Below are 22,104 nucleotides of genomic sequence, written 5' to 3'. Positions count from 1 at the left end.
ATTTTGCCATGTGATTATGGACTTTCCGAATTGATTTCACTCTGAGTTCAGTATTTTTGTGATTTTACTTTTTAACATAGTTGTTTCTTATGATGGTCAAATGATCTGTATTCTTTTTGGTGAAAATAAGATTAAAACTTTTCGAGTTATGGCACTTTGTAACTAAAACAGGGGTGTGTTTTTTTTTTCACATGTCGCACCGTATCTCAAAAACGATTCTTGATTATGGCTTAAAACTTTAAACACTTTTTAGTTATATTAATTTTAATATCTGTATACTTTTTGGTGATGATTCAAAATTTTATTTTTGAGTTATTGAGTATTTTGTAAAAAAGGGGGAGTTTTTTTTACATGTCGCACCGTATCTCAAAAACGATTTATGATTATGGCTTAAAACTTTACACATGTCTTTGTTATATTAACCTGAAGATCTGTATACTTTTTGGTGATGATTCAAAATTTCATTTTTGAGTTATTGAGTATTTTGTAAAAAAGGGGGAGTTTTTTTTTACATCATCATCATGTTGTGCCGTATCTCAAAAACAATTTATGATTATTGCTTAAAACTTTACACACTTCTTTGTTATATTAATCTAAAGATCTGTATACTTTTTGGTGATGATTCAAAACTTTATTTTGGAGTTATTGAGTATTTTGTTACAGGGGAGGGTTTTTTTACATGTCGCGCCGTATCTCAAAAATAATTTATGATTATTGCTTAAAACTTTACACACTTCTTTGTTATATTAATCTAAAGATCTGTATACTTTTTGGTTTTGATTCAAAATTTTATTTTAGTGATATTTAGTTTTTTGTAAAAAAAAAACAGGGTTGGGGGTTTCACAAGTCCCGCCGTGTCAAAAAACAATACATGGTTATTGCTTAAAACTTTCTCAGAAACTATTTATGATTATTGCATAAAACTTCCACACAAGACATCGGGCGTATCATGCGCTCATGGCGCAGCTGTTTATTTCTTTAGAGAATAATTGACAACGAGGTAACGCCTGTACTTAAGTTTCAGTATTATGCATGTTTACGTAATTATTTAAATGCAATGCACCTTTGGAGCCTCTTTGAGGCTAAATTTTATCTCAAGATAAATCATTGTACAAAGTCGTTAATGCAGAATAAGGATTTAAAACAAATGAATATTAGTCAAGCCTTATACGTCGGATTGTAAACACTTCTAACAGAAAATGTTAACTGTATAAACATTTCAGCTAAATTAACAAATTCTACTAAATAGTATTATGCCAGAGGATACGCACATAACATAATAAATGTCTACATATATTGGGCGATAGCTGTGCTATACTTGTATATTATTTTTTTAACATGTACAAGTCAAAAGTGTGCACAATTTCCCTAGATTTACTATCAATTCATAGATTTTATGAGAGATCATGGGTCAATATTGAACAATAAACATCGGTCATTGGTCATACTGAAGGGAGCTTAAGCATGCACCACACTTGTTTATGCAACGTTTACTTTGGAAAATGCCTGTACCAATTAAGGAATGTGACAGCTGTTTTTCTTCGTAAATAATGTTAATTGCGAATTCAATGGTGTTAGTTGTTTTGGACTTGCTTTCCAAATTTCCCTTCAAGTTCGGTATTTTGTGAAAGAAAATTAGGCATCGTTTGAACGTATTTTATAATATCAGCAATTAATTCAATGCAAGGCACTATACTAAGGTTTGCTATCAATTTTATTTATATTGTGTTCATCTTACAAAACATTGATGTTAATACTACTGCTGTTGTAAATATTATTCATTTATCTTTCCAAAAGTTTTACATAAATATACAAATATTCGTGTCCTTTTGGTTGCTTGTGCAGAGTTGTCTCATAGGCAATCATACCACATTATTTGTTATATTGTATATGCAAATATAATACAAAATTATAATGTTGTTTGGAAGTAAGTGTGCAGAATGGTGATGCATGTACAATTTAGGTTGTATGAAGTAAAACATAGGAAAACAGTTTTAGATATACAATCCTATCAATTGTTAATAGTTTTCTTTCGGTCATTTAGAGGCATAAATGATCTTTCAAACTTGTATAAGTTTACATTTTAAGTTTTAAAAAAATCATTCATTGATCCATATATTAATATTTGATAAATGTATGACTGTGTGTTTTCCTAACTATGTCATATTAATGAAAAAAGTATTAGGAATTATCTCCCCTTACTACTAATCAGCAGTGTTCTCAACACATTGTTAAATCGTCGCTGGAAGACTGGCAAAATGTATGAAAGCCTATTGACACTATTTTATCGAACCGAAATTATTTGATGTGTAATGTAGTCTTTGCGAACTTTAAATATTGATATTTAAACTTAAATTGTTGTGTCGAATGTAACGATATGTAACCACCTCAAAATGTAAATTCCTTCATTAATGTATACCCTATTCCTTTGTCTTTACATGTTATTTTACAACTCATTAGTTATCTTAAGCAAGTATTAATAGATATATTAATAGATGGATATATATAGATTAATGTTTTCACTAAGACGTGTCACCAGTTAATAAATATCTAGTACAGAAACCATATGTTGATTAAATGTATATATTGTGTCTTCCGGCATCAATATTATAAGAGCTAAATTTTCACCTCAAAGATTTTTCCTTTACTTTTCTTTCCATCACATGAAATTGGGTCTTCCGTGTATAATCTATAAAACTTGGCAATTGTTCATAACCTGTAGGTTTTAAAAATAACAGTGTCCCATTCTTTCATTATATTTATGAAATAAATTACATTTTGGGAAATTAATAACATTTAGACCCTCACCTCTCTTAAGGTATATCTAGCAAACGTTATTATTTTATGATTTTTTTCGAATATGATTTGTATTCCTTATACAGAAATAAAAAGTATATATTTAAATACAATGTTTTGTAGAAGAGGGACGAAAGATACCAAAGGGACAGTCAAACTCATAAATCTAAAACAAACTGACAACGCCATGGCTAAAAATGAAAAAGACAAACAGAAAAACAATAGTACACATGACACAACATAGAAAACTAAAGAATAAACAACACGAACCCCACCAAAAACTAGGGGTGATCTCAGGTGCTCCGGAAGGGTAAGCAGATCCTGCTCCACATGCGGCACCCGTCGTGTTGCTTATGTGATTACAAATCCGGTAAATAGTCTAATTCGGTAGGTCAAATTCATGAAAGGGAAGGGGATTGTAGTTACGACGTGAGGAACATATCCGATATCATTTGTGAAATGGTTATTCCATAACGGTCAACCAACTCGTGATGGCGTCCGTAAAATTTACGAAGGGATGATTTCAACTTCACCATTTGGAACTCTTGATTTAATAGCTTCCTTGTGAGCAGTAACCCTCTATCAAGAAAATCATGATAGGAAATGCAAGCACGGGAATATCGTATCAATTGAGAGATATATACCCCGTATGCAGGTGCTGCTGGAATGTTGCTACTTAGAAATGGAAAGTTCACAATTGGAAAGCTGAAATCATCTCTTTTGTCGTAAAGTTTTGTCTTCAACCGACCCTCATTGTCAATTTCTAGATGTAAGTCAAGATATGAAGCTGACTTAACTGTATCTGTAGTATCCTTTATCTCCAATTCGATGGGATAGATGCGTTCCACATAGTCACCAAATTTTGAATTGTTTAGTGAAAGAACGTCATCTATATAGCGGAAAGTAGAGTTAAAGGATATTGCTAACTTCTTATCTTTCTTCCTAAGAAGTTCCTGCATGAAGTCAGCCTCATAATAATAAAGAAACAAGTCAGCAAGTAGAGGGGCACAGTTTGTTCCCATTGGTATGCCGACAGTCTGTTGAAAAACACGTCCTCCGAACGTAACAAATATGTTGTCAATCAAGAAATATTGTAGGTGTAGTTTTAAGACAACCAAAAAAGTAAAAGATTTTCAAAGAAGAACAAGAATTGAACACCGTTATGTTGTTCAGATTCCTGATCCTGGTAAGTGTGTGAGTGTAAAAAGTAAAATCACAAAAATACTGAACTTAGAGGAAAATCAATTCGGAAAGTCCATAATCACATGGCAAAATCAAATAACAAAACGCATCAAAAACGAATGGACAAGAACTGTCATATTCATGATATTCCTGACTTGGTACAGGCATTTTCAAATGTAGAAAATGGTGGATTAAACCTGGTTTTATAGCGCTAACCCTCTCACTTTGATGACAGTCTCATCGAATTCTGTCATATTTACATTGATACGTAAACTAAGCAGGCACAATAAATAAAATAGTCAAAATATGGGTACATCTGTCATCATCGTATAACAATTTTAAAAGGAACAATTAAACAGAACACAAAAGCATCTATCTACAAACACATTCATTGATTTGTGTGTCTGGGAGAGAGAGAGAGAGAGAGAGAGAGAGAGAGAGTGAGAGAGAGAGAGAGAGAGAGAGAGAGAGTAAAATTAACTCGTTTCTGATCTTTTTGTCAATGGCGGCTACACTACAATAAGTATTTGTTCCATTGACAGGTGCCACTACTGTATACAGTACACAGTATATATATATATATATATTGGTTTATTGATCGGCGTTTACATCCCAAAGGTCTAATATTGTAGAACTTTGAACCTTGCTATACGCTGAACAAGAGTTTAATGTCACAAGGTTACAATTGAGATAAATAATCTGGACAAATAGGTCAATCCGGTCCGAACTCTGGTTGTAGCCACACAAAAATGCAGCGTGTTTTCGAAAGAGTAGGAGACGCACATCTCTTGATTTTTTTAATTATCTGTGAGGGATCAAGTATACAGGTAAACACGACGGATGCCAAGAAACATCTGAGGTTACATTGATCAAAATTTTATCAAACAAGTAGAGGTTACTTTACAGTTTCTATTTTAATTTTTGAAAACACGAAGTTCTGACTAATTTGATTTATATATATATATACATGTATAGATTCGGTGTAATACACAGCTTGTATAACAAATGTCACATGTATTTCAGAAACACATCATGCACATTAGTATTAGTATCCTGAGAATACTGGATTGCTATTTTCAAATACACAATAACCAATTTATTGTTTCAAACCAGAACTCAATGCATTATATGTATTTGCTTATCGAAAAATCACCTGCTGCACACGAAACAAAATATTAAACATTTTTAGAAATCGGACTTTGAAAAAAAAGGTTCGATTCATAAATTTCATAATACTTAAACAATCAAATATACTCATCACAGATACCAGGATTGATTTGTTTTTCTTTGCACTAGACGTGCGTTTCGTCTACAAAAGACTCATCAGTGACGCTTGAATAAAAAAGTAAATAAAAAAAGTTAATTGTCTAACATTTAGTATGACTTATACATATATTTCAGGTTCATTTTTGTGCGGCTTTCCCGTTCAAATGTCCCGAACCATCGCAGTGGTCAATCCGTGCAAGAAGTTATTGTCCGGATCCGTCTAAGTATTCCTGTCTAAAGAATGATCTTATACATGGATATTCTGAAAACTGCACAATATTCGATTTTCTACAGCCAGGTAAATTGAATTACTTTTACAGACATATATTTTATCTACCATGACATTTTTTACAAGAATTTTAATTTAAAACAAATCATTGGGTTTCGTCTGTCAAAAGTTCGTCAAACATTTTTTGTGTCTTAATATTAAATCAATATCAGTAGTACAAATGCTTATCTCTGAATTACTGACAATGATCACATCTATAGTTTCAATTAATTATGTTCTTATTCAATATCTGTATGTACATTAATGATGTATTACAACTGTCAGCGGGTATATTTAGAGGATTTGATACATCAATATCAAATTATGTTGGAATTTTTATGAATTTGAGATTTGATGTCGATCAAGGTAAATTGTTCAAAAATATTCAAATAAAAGATAGTTTATCGCGAATGTTTTTCGAGAAAAAAATGTTATTTAAAAAAAAAAAACAATTCTTACACATTTTCTTAAATTTGGAGTTACATGTAATGCAATCTTATATATCATTTGTTGAAAAGATATGTTATTAGTTATATGATACGACATTAAAAATATGTGTCAATGTAATTCTTCAAGAGAATTTATTTCAAATTAACATGAACGTAAGTTTTCCTTTATTAAGAAGGATAATACATTTCAGGCGTTCAGTAAAGACGTCTTCCTCCACATTCATAATGCAAAAAGTTACTAATAATTTCGGCAAACACACACAGGTGTGGTTTGTTTCTATTAATAACTATTTCAACGAGTAAGTATGGCGACTGTTTTGGGGTTTTTTTTTTGGATGAAATTCTGATATTATTGCGTAATCAACAGCATAACTATTTTCAACAAAACTTTGAATGTTTGTTATTGTGGTTATAGTTGGCTTCTCTTAAATTGTATGGACTTCCCACATATTATAAAGTGTACACTACAGGTCGCAAAAATGTTCTTCGTGGAGGATTAGATGCAGACATTTGTTCCATAAAACGCTACCAGCCATGGCCAATAGTATTCTACACAAATGTCAGTACCAACTGTATCTTTCTGAAATCAGCATGTAATGAGGAAGGACAAGTTGTCTTTGATAATGGAAATAGAAGCACAGATGCTTCCTGCAGATGTGACGACACGAGAAGATACGATTCCATCGTTCAACCTCGAAATCCATGTGTTTGTGTCCCGTCAGAAGAAGATTGCTCGTGTTTTTTAAAGATGTATCACGTGCTTTCACCAGGTTGTGTATAGTTTCTCGATAAGTAATAGTAAGGACAGTGAGTATGGTTAAGCAACCGTTATTTTGGTCATTATCAAAAGGACATTTTGTGAAATCAATATTTGTTTAAACTACTTAAGCACTTTTACATTCTTAAACGTATCAAAACTTTCATTTTTCATTTTACGGGAAGGATTTAAAATATTTACTATTATTTTACTACGTAAAGAAATCATTTCTCTCACAATAGTTTGACATTATTGCATGACATCTTTGCTGAATTCTGAATTATTTTAATACGCTGTTATCATCTAACAAGCACAACGCTGTCTGCACATCCCTATTAAATATACCCTCAATTTCCAGTGTTCTCGACGAGCTTTATTCCTGAAAATAAGGATTGCATTATGGTAGCAAAAACATACCTATTTAATAAATCTTTATAAGCTTCATATGAACTTAAAATATGTTTATCTGGCTCAGATGTTAGTATTGGAACACATTTATATCTGTTTGACCATACCATTTAATGAAGTATTTTGTATGGCTCAGAGATATGGGGAATGTTCAGAACTGACTCTGAGGGCTATTTGATCATAATTGTATCATGAGTTTATTTCGTTTCTTTAGGTTGTGTTTTGTGCTTCTTGTAAATCTTGTAAATGAATCTATCTTTGGCTTGTATTGGCAGTTTTCTTTATATTTTAGTTTAACACCACTGTCAAAGGTAAGGGCGACGAGTGACATTTCTTTTACATAATTAGAAAAACCATATCCTTATCTGCCTGATCAAAACCACTTTATTCGTGGTTGTTGTTGATTACTGCCGGTTTTTTTTCCCTCATCGGTATTGCATCAATCGATTAACCGGTATAAAACAACCCAATTAAAACATACATACTGTTTGATATAAATAATTGTGTTACCCTCCCTAATTTAAAAGCAAACAGTTTGAATACGTTGATTTTTTGTTTTTTTAATTTCTTTAGTTGAAACTAGTTTATTAGAGCACCATATTTTATATTAAATGTATTTAAAATCCGTATCAAACAAAACATATATTGATTATTGTTTTATAAAATTTATGTAGGCCATGGCACACTTAAAAAAACCGAAAAACGATCAAAAGTCAAACAATATACAAAACAAGCTCAACCTTTGAGAGGATATCAAGTAAAGAGAGAAGTGGAATCTGCATTTTTTAGGGATGCTGCAGATCTATTCACAGGTCAGCTCCAGACAGACCTGTTGACATGTCACGTCCAGATCTGACATTTGACAGATCTGCCCTAGAACGTTTTTTTTTTTTACATATATGCTCTAAAAACATTCGGGGATTATGTATAATCCAAAACTTCAGACTCTATATGTACATAATACAATTAAACAATTTTCAATATATTCTTGAGTACATCATTGTACCAATAGTGCCTACAAAATATATTTACATTTAACATAAAAGAAAGGAAAAGTGTATTTATTTTATTAAAAGACGGATAAAATGAAAAAGACAAAATGCCACAGATAATTTCTTGAATAAGAAGTCATTTTTTTTTCAGATTCGAAACGCAATAAGGAATTCAGTATGAATCTTAGATTTTTAACAAATGAAAGGTATGTCTTGTTATGTTTAATTTTCCTTGGTGGTATATCTTAATTATAGATAGATAGTTCATCAGTCATTGGAAAAATATACATTTTATAACATGTAATACGCTTAAATAAATCAATGACGTCGTATCTGAAAAGAAGATGCGAAAGACACCAGGAAAACATTTAATCGAAGCCCTATTCCTTTGCCTTTTTAGCTCACATGGCCTGAAGGGCCAAGTGAGCTTATGCCATCACTTGGCGTCCGTCGTCTGTCGTCGTCTGTCGTCGTAAACTATTTCAAGAATCTTCTCCTCTGAAACTGCTAGGCCAAATACTTCCAAACTTTAACTGAATGTTCCTTAGGGTATCTAGTTTATAAATTGTATCCGAAGTTTTGATCTAACAACAAACATGGTCGCCATTGCTAAAAATAGAACATAGGGGTCAAATGCAGTTTTTGGCTTATAACTCAAAAACCGAAGCATTTAGAGCAAATCTGACATGTGGTAAAATTGATTATCAGGTCAAGATCTATCTGCCCTGAAATTTTCAGATGAATCGGACAACCCGTTGTTGGGTTGATGCCCCTGAATTGGAAATTTTAAGGAAATTTTGCTGTTTTTGGTTATTTTCATGAATATTATTATAGGTAGGGATAAACTGTAAACAGCAAAAATGTTCAACAAAATAAGACCTAAAAATAAGTCAACATGACTGAAATGGTCAGTTGACCCCTTTAGGAGTTATTACCCTTTATAGTCAATTTTTAACCATTTTTCATAAATCTTAGTTATCTTTTACAAAAATCTTCTCCTCTGAAACTACTTGGCCAAATTGAACTAAACTTGGCCACAACCATCATTGGGGAATTTAGTTTGAAAATTGTGTCCGGTGACCTGGCCAACCAACAAAAATGGCCGCCATGGCTAAAAATAGAACATAGCGGTAAAATGCAGTTTTTGGCTTATAACTCAAAAACCAAAGCATTAAGAGCAAATCTGACAGAGATTGAATTGTTTATCAGGTCAAGATCTATCTGCCCTGAAATGTTCAGATGAATTGGACAACCCATTGTTGGGTTGCTGCCCCTGAATTGGTAATTTTAAGGAAATTTTGCTGTTTTGGTTATTATCTTGAATATTAATATAGATAGAGATAAACTGTAAACAGCAATAATGTTCAGCAAAGTTAGATTTACAAACAAGTAAACATGACCGAAATGGTCAGTTGACCCCTTTAGGAGTTATTGCCCTTTATAGTCAATTTTTAACCATTTGTCGTAAATCTTAGTTATCTTTTACAAAAATCTTCTCCTCCTAAGCAAATCTGACATGGGGTAAAAATGTTCATTAGGTCAAGATCTATCAGCCCTGACATTTTCAGATGAATCAAACAACCCATTGTTGGGTTGCTGCCACTTAATTGGTAATTTTAAGAAAATTTTGCAGTTTTTGGTCATTATCTTGAATATTATTATAGATAAAGATAAACTGTAAACAGCAAAAATGATCAGCAAAGTAAGATCTACAAATAAGTTTTATATGACCAAAATTGTCAATTGACCCCTTAAGGGGTTATTGTCCTTTAATGACAATTTTTCACAATTTGTTCATCATATTTGCTAACTTTAAAAAATCTTCTCCTCTAAAACTACTCAACCAAATTCAACCAAACTTCATTTGAATGATCAGTAGGGTGTATAAAATAAAGTTTGTGTTTTATTTTCCATCTCGTCAAAAAACATGGCCGAAGGCATTGTTTACCAGGTGGGCGATTCAGGCTCTTGAGAGCCTCTTGTTTTGCTGTTCATTTACTTATTGTGTGGATTGATTCTTAATCTGTGGTGTCCTATTACATGTAGTTAAAAACAAATCTAAAAAGCTATGATAAAAAAAAAAATTGATATTGCTATGCAAACGATACATTTTTGGGAATCCGCCGTTTACCAATGGTGTGAAAATCACAATGTTTAAACCATCCAACTGCAACAATAAAATCTAGAATACAGCTCAAGAGCAGAAATACATACTACTAGGCCACATTCAAATTCTTCTACAATGTTTACTCTTGTATCTGTGACATCCAAGTTAAAATACCCCATCCAGGTTGTCCCTTTTGGTAGACTTAAAAATAGTTGTGTTATGATATGGTATGTTTTCAATCTGAAAGAACAAGTGTATTTGCCAATTGACATGTATTGCAGTAACAGCATTTTATCTGTACAATATAGTTAAAAGCATAATGTTTGTATTAATAGGTTTAATATATCACAAGAAATACAGACTATTCTTTTTGACAACTTTAAATACAACATAGCTTGTCTTCCTACAAGTAAGTTTACACTTGATAAAAGGGGGGAAATTGAAAAAAAAAATGAACTTGAAGACATGTAGCCAAATACTCAAAAAAAGATATTAGGTTACATTATGAACTTGATGTATGGAGTTTGGATTGAAATGGATGTGGTTATCTTTCGAAAAACTGAATGACAAACATTCAAAGCATTATACATTGAAAACGTAGTCCCATCAAAATGCCTGTATATATGGATAAATCTGTTGTAGAGTTGTCACTGGCTCAGACATACTTATACATATAATTATTATCTGTGACTGTATCTTACATTTATTTGTAGGATCCTTTGCTATAGATAATTTAGCTGATCTGTAAAAGTAACATATCCATGCCTTATATATCATGTACTGTAGTACAACTCTAGATTAAAACTGACGTGGAAAGGTAGCACCCACCCTCCGAAGGCTTCATTTTTATGAAGCCCAGGTGGTCTAGCGGGACGGCTACAGTGCAGGCGATTTGGTGTCACGATATATCAGTAGCATTGGTTCGAATCCCGGCGAGGGAAGAACAAAAAATTTGCGAAAGCAAATTTACAGATCTAACATTGTTAGTTTGATGTTCAGACGAGTTGTATATACATTGTTGGGTTGATGTTTACCCAACAATGTCAGATCTGTAAATTTGTTTTCGCAAATTTTTTTGTTCTTCGCTCGCCGGGATTCGAACCCATGCTACTGATATATCGTGACACCAAATCGTCTGCACTGTAGCCGTCCCGCTAGACCACACGACCACCTGGGCTTTACAAAATGAAGCTTTCGGTGGCCGTGTCTTACCTTTCCTCGTCAGTTTTAATCTAGCGGCGTACTACAGTACATGATATATAAGGCATGGAGAAGTTATTGTTACAGATCAGCTTAATTATCTATAGTAAAGATCCTACAAATTAATGCAAGATACAGTCACAGAAAATAATTAGATATACAAGTACGTCTGAGTCAGTGACAACTCTACAACAGATTTATCCATCGGATCACCATTGCTGTGTACATTATGTATATACAACTCGTCTAAATATCAACCCAACAATGTTAGATCTGTATTTTTGTTCATCCCTCGTCGGGATTCGAACCCATGCTACTGATATATCGTGACACCAAATCGCCTGCACTGTAACCGTCCCGCTAGACCACACGACCACCTGGGCTTCACAAAATAAAGCTTTCGGTGGCCGTGAGTTACCTTTCCTCGTCAGTTTTAATCTAGTGGCGTACTACAGTATATATATGTAGGACTCAAATCTATGGTGGGTTCCAAATCTATAGCAGATTCCTAATCTATGGTAAATGTGACGTCATGCCATCCCAAGTCTATGGCAAGTTCTGTAATTTCCTAATCTATGGCGGATTTATGTTATTTCCAAATCTATGGCAAGTTTTGTGCAAATGGAAAACAATGCAGTACATTTTCGACCAATGGCTTGTCTTAAGCAAGTGGAAATATACGACTACGGGAGCATGTGTATAAACATTTGTGAAATATACATTCCATAATGGTCAACCAAAAAAAATCATGAAGAAAAATTTAAATGCCTTGATACAGACTTCAAGATTAAAATGATGTGCTCTGTAAAAACTAAACATTTTTAAATCTGTGCATGGTAACTGTTTAATAATTCATTTAATCAACTAATAAGACCTTTAAAAAACAAGAAGGCCGCTTTTTATAAAAAAATAAATAAAAAAGTAACAAATAAAAATAAACAGTTTGTATTTTCAAATAATGTTTATTTCAGCGATATCGTTAATTATCATACATCTTTTTTATTTGATGACGATTTAAATCAAATTTGTATCCGGTAATTTTTTATTTCACTTTATAAACTTTGCCAGCCGTAGACAGTAAACAATACTAAATAGATATAGGAAGATGTGGTATGAGTGCCATTGAGACAACTCTCCATCCAAATAACAATTTCTAACAGTAAACCACTATAGGTCAAGGTACGACCTTCAACACGGAGCCTTGACTCACACCGAACAGCAAGCTATAAAGGGCCCCAAAAACTTTTTTTCTAAAATATGCGGTACTAAAAATAGCGGTGCCATAATTCATCGCGGCATTCGTCCAGTATAGCACATTTTGTCCATCTTCAGGGTTAATATGTCACATCTTCCTTTAAACTACCTGCAAATTGTTGTCAGGGAAATATCTTCATCTTGAATGGTGTTTAAAACTATATGGGTTCCGCCATCGTTAGCGGCGGCGAAGATGAAATATGGCGTTATTCAATTGTGACGTTATATATTACTCTTTCCCCCAGATGTGCCATAGATTTGGAGAAAACAAAAATCTGCCATAGATTTGAGTTGTTTGGCGTTTGTAACGTCACATTTGCCATAGATTAGGAATCTGCCATAGATTTGGAACCCGCCATAGATTTGAGTCCTACATATATAAACAGGTCTAAATTGAAAACTATGTTCAAACCTATGATTGCGTTGGATAAAAACTGCAATTTTTTAAAATTGCGGTTTTTATCCAACGCAATCATAGGTTTGAACGTAGTTTTCAGTTTAGACTTGTAAATATATAATGACTGAATAAATAGTCAACGGTTTATCTTACAGGGCGATGGATCATGTAATGATACTGTACACTACAATAGTTACCAAAGATACCAGGATTATAATTTAGTACGCCAGACGCGCGTTTACTACATCAGACTCATCAGTGACGTTCATATCAAAATATTTATAAAGCCAAACAAGAACAAAGTTGAAGAGCATTGAGGATCCAAAATTACAAAATATAATACATAACAGTCAAAAAGGGATCAACATCGCCATAAAATAACTATAAAATGAACAAATATTAGATATTTCGGATAACATATATCCTTCTTCGGTAATAGCACGATTTCAAATGAATCATGTCAATATATTCAAACTGAGACACTATCAAAATCTTAAAAAGGTAGACAATTTAAGCGAACATCACAGACGCTGGAACAATTTCAAAAGTTCCAAATACGGCACAAAGACTACAAAGATATGCCAAAATATGCGATGTGAGCTGTTAAACTCTAAATTTCCAAAGGTTGTGGCAGTTGAGATGTTAAAATTACTGTAGGATAGCAGTCCAAAAAAACAAAAAAATTCCTTAACCTATTCAAGTTGGTATAATATTTCAAATTTGACAACGGTATATACCAGGTATATATATACGCATATAAGTATACGATATACCCTTCGCATTATTTATTTATTATTTTCAAATCAAGTAATTGTTTATGTATTGACTTGAGTTACAAAAACTTATTAAATGTTATAACAGGCTAACTATCGTAAATCTTTAAAAGTATTTTTCTTTCTTTTATTGTGCTTTAAAATCTTAATTTTTGGTTTGATTTGTCTTTTGCCGTTTACAATTTTAATCCTGGTATTTAGATGAGTTTATGTATAGTGCTTTGTTTTTGAATCAACATGTTTTCATCTCATTGCGATACTTGTTTGTTTTAATTATAGAAATAATTGTTTGAAACTTAAGTGAAATAAAAAAAAAAACAATTAAGTTTACTATGCATAATGGGTGTATATCTTTATCGTGTAATGTAGATAGGAAAGGGAAAGATACATAACATTTGTTTCTCTTTTTGTTTAAAAATTTAAAAGAATAGACGAAAGACATCACAAGGACATGCAAACGCAATGACAAAAAAGGAAACAAAATACAAACAGCAATAACATAGATGAATTAAGACTGAGCAACACGAACGATAAAAAAACGAGGTAAAAATGATAAACAGATCATGATCTCTAATATGCATCCGCTGTCTTGTCTAAACAGCTTGTATGCTATGATTGTCAAAGAGATAACTATCAAACAGAGGCAAACAAAGTTTTGCTGAATATTTCGATCAATGGTACATTTACCAGGAAACAGGGGTCTACGAACGACGAATTCAACTTGCTTGTCTGCTTTACATTTCTCAAGGTAACTTGGAAAGTCGTTAAAAAATCTGCCCTAGTTAACTTTTGTACAGGTTAGGACTGCACCCCCTCTGTATGTAGACGCACATTATTGCTGGTATTGTTTGTATTTTTCTATTATTACAGATGAGTATCGTATCAAAGCAATCGGACTAGTTTTGACATTGGTATTATCATATCCCCGTAAGTAAAATATAGAAAATATGTTTATATATATACACCATTTAATAACAAATAAATACATGTTTATTCAACGTTAATAATTCGAAAAGTTCTATACAATCTGTTTAGTCTCTCGTCTAACACTTAAGAAAATTTCACTCAAATATCAAGTTAATGATTTCCAATTAATTCATATTTATTTTCTGGTTTATCCTATTAAAAATTTGTATTTTTTTTTGTGACGAATAAAAAAAAACAAGAAAGAGAAAAAAAGTGTAAGTCATTTCCAACAATATAAACTTTCTATACAATTCGTCAAGGTCAAAATCTGAAAAAAAGTGTTAATTAATTAGTTTTCCTTCTCTATTGAAGTTACGTAAGTTAAACCCTACTATAGATATCAACTCAGCAGGGAATAGCAGTTTACGTGTATAAACACAAACAGTTATAAAGAAACAAACCAACCGCAAACATCGCCCTTTTTTTTTATTTTCACTAGAAATGAGAAAACAGCATATAAATAAACTTTAATTAAATAGAGAATGAGATAAATCGCCATTCGAATCACTTTGTTTAAAAAATAAACAGTTAAAGGTAAACAAAAAATGCCAACTAATCTACTATTTACCAATAGACATGCATCTCTTATTGCTATAAGAAGAAGAACATGTACTTTGATGTTAAATGAGAAAACTATAAATCAGTGTTGAAATGCAATGGTTTTAAGCAATCACAAGCGACAGTACGGCTTCCAAGAAATAGTAAACATATTGGTACGTATAGTCGGCTGTAAAAACATTGACGTGAAAAATATGAAACAATTTAAATAAGGAAACTCATTAAACTGTAACTGCGGTCTATTTTAAATCTAGTTACAACTTAATATTTATCTCGGAGAATCAGTACAAACTCAGCTGATTGGGTGTAAAGAAGAAATAAGATGTTTTACCACAAAGTCACATCCGGTTTCATACAAAAAAGGGTAAACACACACTGTTGAATCTGACATTTTACAGTTGCAGTACACAATTTCTTGGTCACCAATATTTATATATAAATGTATTTATTTTGGTGTTTCTAAAGACTATTTTGGTAAAAGCAGCTTTCATTGTAACTGAAGCTTGTAAACGGGAAGACGGGATGAACATTTGTTTGGTTAACTTTAAGTACTGGTTATTTTTTTTATTTGAAATTTTGATTATGGTCTTGGACAGGGCATTACTTTACGCATGACAAGTATTTCTTTATTTGAAACACGATAAAATCTGCACAGTTTTTTAAAGAAGCAAATTTTACTTAGACTTATACGACAAAATGGTGGTATAACACCAATTATACGATTTGATTATTTCGGAACTTTCATACGTAAAGACATCTTGCTATTTAAATGAAATATTACAAAAAATTGAAAAATTCTTTCTTAAGTTTTGAAAACACATTTATGAGAAGATTACCTTAAAAGGGACTCTACAATGAACAATTGTAGACAGAGCAAGCCATGCTCATTGATTTGGGGATATTTTTTGCTGATTTGTCTCCTAAAGTGTAAAATTTTGTTTTAATAGAACATTTGTTTTGTAATTAACACCTATATAAATATACAGTTGGAAATAAATAAAATTATTATGGAAGCAGAACCAAAATAAGCACCAAATGCCAGGCTTGTTATATCTTTCTCTGGAGTCAGGGGTACATTAAAGTTTAGTTTATTGAGCTTGAACATTTCAATTAGTTATTTCTTATAAAATTTCTTTTAGAGTGAAAGTTATCCTAAAATATTTATTTATTGGCCTACAAAATTGAAATTTGAAAGAAATGAGAGAGATTTTAATCATCAAAGAGTCACCCTTTCGTATCATATTCAACTGTTTGTAGGCAGATGAGGTAGATATCTATTCATTTATTGGTCATACTATATTATATCATGATGCGGTCTACTTTGATTTTTTCGAAAAAGTTATGTTATATCTCTTGTGGTCGAACAATAAACTAGATTTTTCACTATTTAACTGATTTTACCAAACTTGACAGTAATTCGTAGAATAATCATTTTGTTTTTTTTTTGGTGTGTAACGTTACCCTCTAGATTAAATGTTGTGTTTGTGAGGTTTTGAGTTGCTGTCATTTATGTATACCACTGTAGTTACTGTACACATTTATTCTGAGTGAACATGCATTCCTTACATCAAACAATATGAATTCTTTTCAGTAGTTGTAACGGGGCTTTATATTCTACAGAGAAGACTGTCAAGACAACGGTTCCAAATTTTTTGTAAGTGAAGTACCTACGCTAAATGTTTATCCTTATTGATTGTGCAAACCGAGTTTTTACAAAAGCATATACAGACTACACTGTTTAAAAATCATTTCTTAAAAATAGCCGATCAAAGGTGGACATTCTCGCATACTATTGCTTATTCTTAACTGATGCAGTAACAAAAGAAACATGTTAACATTATGTCGATTGTTTTGCTTATTTTAAAACATAAACTCAGTTTAATGTTACTTTTTAACAAAACCAAATCTCTACAATCGTAGACATGATCGTCTGAAATTCATACTAAGTATATAATATACTGAGTGATCGTAGCTTGCTTAATGTTGTCCAGAAACCATTCAAATGTTGATTGATATTTGGTGCAAAAACAAATTCTCAATTTTATACAATAAACAGGATCTACAAGCTTAGTCTACCGGTGGTCATCATTGAAAATTATAATATGTTAAATAATGCCAGACATTTTGGCTTTTAACATGCCACCTACGGACACCTCAGAGAGTTGTTTCGATTTGTTTTGCCAAACGTACAGATATCGTTACATTCGCCTGATATGCATTAGTTGAAAGTCCCCATTCCGACTTGGCTCTGAATTTTCAAATCAAACCTTTAATTTATGTAAAAAAATAAAGAAAACATGTATTGCTTAAGTAGTTGACAGTTGTTATAGATAATGCAATATGTTTCCATCATTTTACCTTACGTTTCATTTCTTTTCATATCAAACGCGTGATAGGGTTGTGGCAGACCCTCACGGACAGTCAATGTTGTTTAACACCCCTGGTGGTACATATAGCTCATAACAGTAATGTCATAATTAACTTCAGATGTAATGTACTATAAATTTCCACCAGAAATTCTCATTATCCCAATTCTGATTTTAAATGAATAATTATACAAGGTATTCATCAATTCAGAAATGATGCACTATTAGTAATCACTGAAAATTTGAATTTTCATTAATCCAATTTGCTACTCTAAATATATATATATCCACGATTTTCATGGAATTCAGATATGATGCAATATTAATATCCAAGAAAACTATGAATTCTCTTTAATTCAAATTGTTATTTCAAATGAATAATATATCAAAGGTATTCACTGTCACTGTCATCAAGTATGTAGTCGTTCTTACAAATTGTAAGTTTGCTATTTGTTCAATGTACAATTTTCTTCTTGTCCAATCTAATCGAACATCCCATCAATATCATGGCATAATGCTGTAAGCCCTATTTGTTATCTCCAAAAGCAATAAGTAAGCACAAAATTATGAATTGACCCACTGTTTCACAATTAGCAGCTATGGGACTGAATTACTTAGTGACATATATATATATATATATATATATTTCAAATATCATGTATATACCGGCTTCATAATCTGGCTGGGAATCATGCTCCAACCAATGTGAATTCTACCAAAAAAATTATAAATTAAGAATTAATTACTGAAACTTATAAATAAGTCCCATAAAACAAGAAGAATAAAATCTTTCTTTTGGGTTTTATTACCTAACAGATAGTGTCTCTCTTTCTACATTAATGTTTTCTAATGTGCGTATTCCATTAAATGATTACTGTCTAGTTGAGGCTAGCACTTACTATTTGTTTTGATCAATTTTTTTAAATTTGACATAATTATTTCTCTCTTAAACACATTTTGATCATTCTGATAGGAATAAAATCACTACAAAGATAAGTTTAAAGAATGATAAAAAAAATCAGAACTAAATGCACTTTTGTTACCTTAGTTACAGACTTTTCTTTTGTCAAGAGCATAAAGGCCAACAAAAAGTATGTGTGTTTACTGTCACGTGCTAACAATAGGGTAGGTAGGTAGGATTATTTTGTACATTGTGACTTTAACAGTGCTTAATCAAAAATGGTAAACGAAACGTTATGGTAAATTATTAGGTGTCATTAATTAATAAATCTTTTTATAGGTAAAGCATGTAAATGTAGAATCATTATCCAATGGTTTACCCTCTATTTTGACATATTTAGAAAACTGAAAAAGGCTTACATTTTCTTATATTTTATATTAAACCTCGAGTTTAATTTGACATTTTCAAAGTTACCCGGTATACTTTTTGCTTATTACAGCTTTTATTAAGGATGTGTTCTTCTGACGTTTCAATCTCGTTGAAATCTCGTTCTGGAATTATTTCTAAAATATGTGATTCAGGTGGGAAATATCAATGAATTTAAAAAAGTTATAATCTAACTTAAAATTGAGTATTTCCAATGAGTAATTTTTTAAGTAATAAATTTTTCAAAATTTTTTACCAATCAAGTCAGTTGGTTCAGCCAAGATTTTGAGGAATGGATGAGGGATACAACATTTTTTTTTTAGAAACATGAACATCCCACATCACTTTTTGTTTTCAAATTTCTTAGATATGATGAATTGATGAAAATGTGAAAACCATCAAAAGTGGGTACTTTGATAGCCGTAGCATAAAAAGACGTGCACCACCATATGATGTTTTCTTCACCAATTATGTTTTACAGTCTATAAACCAACAAATCAGGTATAGAAAAAAAGTTTAATTCTAGAAATGTTTGGCACCTCAGAGGTGTACATCATAAAATAATGCTTTGTAGTTAATTTCCCCCAGAACACACCTTTTCTTTATTTTATATAAGTTGTTTGCCCATTTTTATGTATATAAATGAAAACTTACATAACTTTTAAAACCTGTATTTTTAAATGTTATATATATCATGTATATCAAAATACCAGAATACAATAATATCCTGTTGTGTCATATTTTTCTTTAATTTTCAATTGATTATGAATTTGTCCACAATTTGGAGAGGACAATAAAGAATTGTGAACCTCATTATAAAACCATCTTCAATGCCAATGATAGTTGTATATTCATCCCTCAAGGCAACACACTGTTGTGTCTCAATCTGTTTATTACACATAACATGTACATTTGAAGTCTTGATAATTAACTTTTTCAGTGCGGCATCCTGATTATTACCTATTCTAATATCACATGGTCATGAATTCATGTTCAATACAATTATATTTGTTATAATAATTGATTTCGAAGTTGAAGTACATTTTTTTTCAAATTGAGAGACATACCATGTAGTTAAGTAGGTCAATTTTGTGACAACTTAAGAAATATCATAAGCTTCAAAAAATATCTAAGTTTAGATCATGTTTACATAAAAAATAGTATGCTTAAAGATAGATTTTTTTTAATTTGTTTTCCCTACACACTGAATGTTAAACATAAAATGAATATAAATAAGATATTTTAATAATTTCAAAAAACATGTTAATGGTAAAATAGATTAAAAATCACTTGAATGTTACAATAACATAAAGTTAACATTTATTCACATGTAACATATTTGTTGATGTTCATGCCAATTCCAAAATATGATTAAAAGGAGATGTTGGGTTTATGTGTAAGAGACAGCAGTCCCCAAACCAAGACAAATAATAAGGCATGAATGATTTTTTATTAACCATGCTAACATGGCAAAATTAATGTTATAACTGACTACGTTCACATGGCACTATATAGTTTAGGCCACATTTATTTGATAAATAGTTCTTTAGATTGATAATATAAAACAAATCTAGTGTACATGTGCCGTGTGGAGAGTGTCATCCCTCCATTATAACATGATAAAATGTAAAATCACAAAAATACAGAACTCAGAGGAAAATCAATTCGGAAAGTCCATAATCACATGGCAAAATCAAATAACAAAACGCATCAAAAAATATTTACAGATATTGTTTTCATCATGTTAATTGTAATTATTCATTTTGAGAAAAAGTGAAACCTCCACAAAACTTGTTTAATATTATAAGTTATATGGTTCGCTACTGCCCCCTACGGATCCATAGAGGTTTAGTAAACTCGATAGGGATTTGGTATGGATCTTATCCAGTCTCTATGATCCGTAGGGGGTCAGTAGCGAACCGTATAACGAATTTATCGTTCGCTGGACTTTTTCTGCAGCGTTTTGTTGAAAAATAAACAATTAAAAACAGCAACAATAATAGATGACGTTACCATTAACAGCAGCTATGACGTCATTAACCCCTATAAAATTAACTAACCCCTATGGATCCATAAGGCGTCACCACGTGACGGCTTTAAACCTATCAACACGTTGAAATTTACGCGCGGTTCGATAAGAATTCTTAGGTACATGCCGGGGTACTGTACTTGATGAAACAATATTAACTCAGTTTGTTTTATCAACTATTTTTTAAATTACAACTGTTATGACTCTGTGTATTGTTTCAGGAATATTAATTTGATAACATTGGTTTTTTTTTATGATTAATATTATTTTGAACTATCTAATAGATATTCACATTCAGTGCTTTCCATTATCAAATACATTCTTATTTCGTTGTCAATGACTGAGGAATAATTTTAATATTATACAATTCATTTTTCTCTAAATAAGTCATTAAAATTTATAATTTTCACAACATTTTATATATAGATATTTGATTTGTAGTAAAATTTTCTCAAATTCTATTTAATAATTTTATAATAGTAATTATTGTACAACCCCACAACGGGCACAAGGTAATTAGGGAAAACAAGGACATACTTATAAACCAGCGTTCGCAAAGTTATTATATGTATATGGACATGTAAAGATTGGTTGGTTGTTGGTTATAAAAAAACTTATTTATGCAAATTTAAAACGAGACAGTTATCAATAAATTAACAAACATTATGTATAGGTCCTGCAATAGCCTAGGCCATCCCGCACAACCAAACCAATGCACCAAATGTTAGGATTTAACAGTAAGACGATAAACATTCAGCTATTTGTAAAAGGGGTGAGGGTCCCGATCCATTATAAGGGGGGCGGGAGGGGTCAAACAATATGTGCCCTTTCAAATGCATGGATCCTCAAAATATGGGGGCTCCAATCCCAGAAACCTCCGGCCCCTGGATCCGCCATTGGATGAGTACCAAGAGTAACCTTTTTTTCTATTCCTTTGTCACCTTTCGGATCTATGTGAAGTACATAAGTCATAAGGGATTACAAGAAATAATTTCATAAACATGATAAA

At 31.7% G+C, this 22,104-nt stretch overlaps 1 protein-coding gene across 2 annotated transcripts in view; it reads left to right on the top strand.

The window, feature by feature from the left end:
• LOC139495419 (uncharacterized) overlaps nt 1–22,104 on the top strand; it is a 34,955-nt gene that overhangs the window by 999 nt on the left and 11,852 nt on the right. The window contains exons 2-8 of one of the 2 annotated variants that reach the window (XM_071283713.1): nt 3,894–3,982; nt 5,380–5,542; nt 6,432–6,731; nt 8,270–8,324; nt 10,561–10,634; nt 14,720–14,776; nt 16,965–17,027. In XM_071283713.1, coding sequence (XP_071139814.1) covers nt 3,959–3,982; nt 5,380–5,542; nt 6,432–6,731; nt 8,270–8,324; nt 10,561–10,634; nt 14,720–14,776; nt 16,965–17,027 — 736 coding nt within the window. In that variant the 5' untranslated portion in view covers nt 3,894–3,958. The remainder of the gene's footprint in view (nt 1–3,893; nt 3,983–5,379; nt 5,543–6,431; nt 6,732–8,269; nt 8,325–10,560; nt 10,635–14,719; nt 14,777–16,964; nt 17,028–22,104) is intronic. The other variant, XM_071283714.1, reaches the window with a different exon arrangement.

This window comes from Mytilus edulis, chromosome 11 (assembly GCF_963676685.1).
Source record: "Mytilus edulis chromosome 11, xbMytEdul2.2, whole genome shotgun sequence".
Taxonomy (NCBI): domain Eukaryota; kingdom Metazoa; phylum Mollusca; class Bivalvia; order Mytilida; family Mytilidae; genus Mytilus; species Mytilus edulis.
The sequence above is the reverse complement of the archived record's forward strand: the minus strand, read 5'-3'. Positions and strand labels throughout refer to the sequence as shown.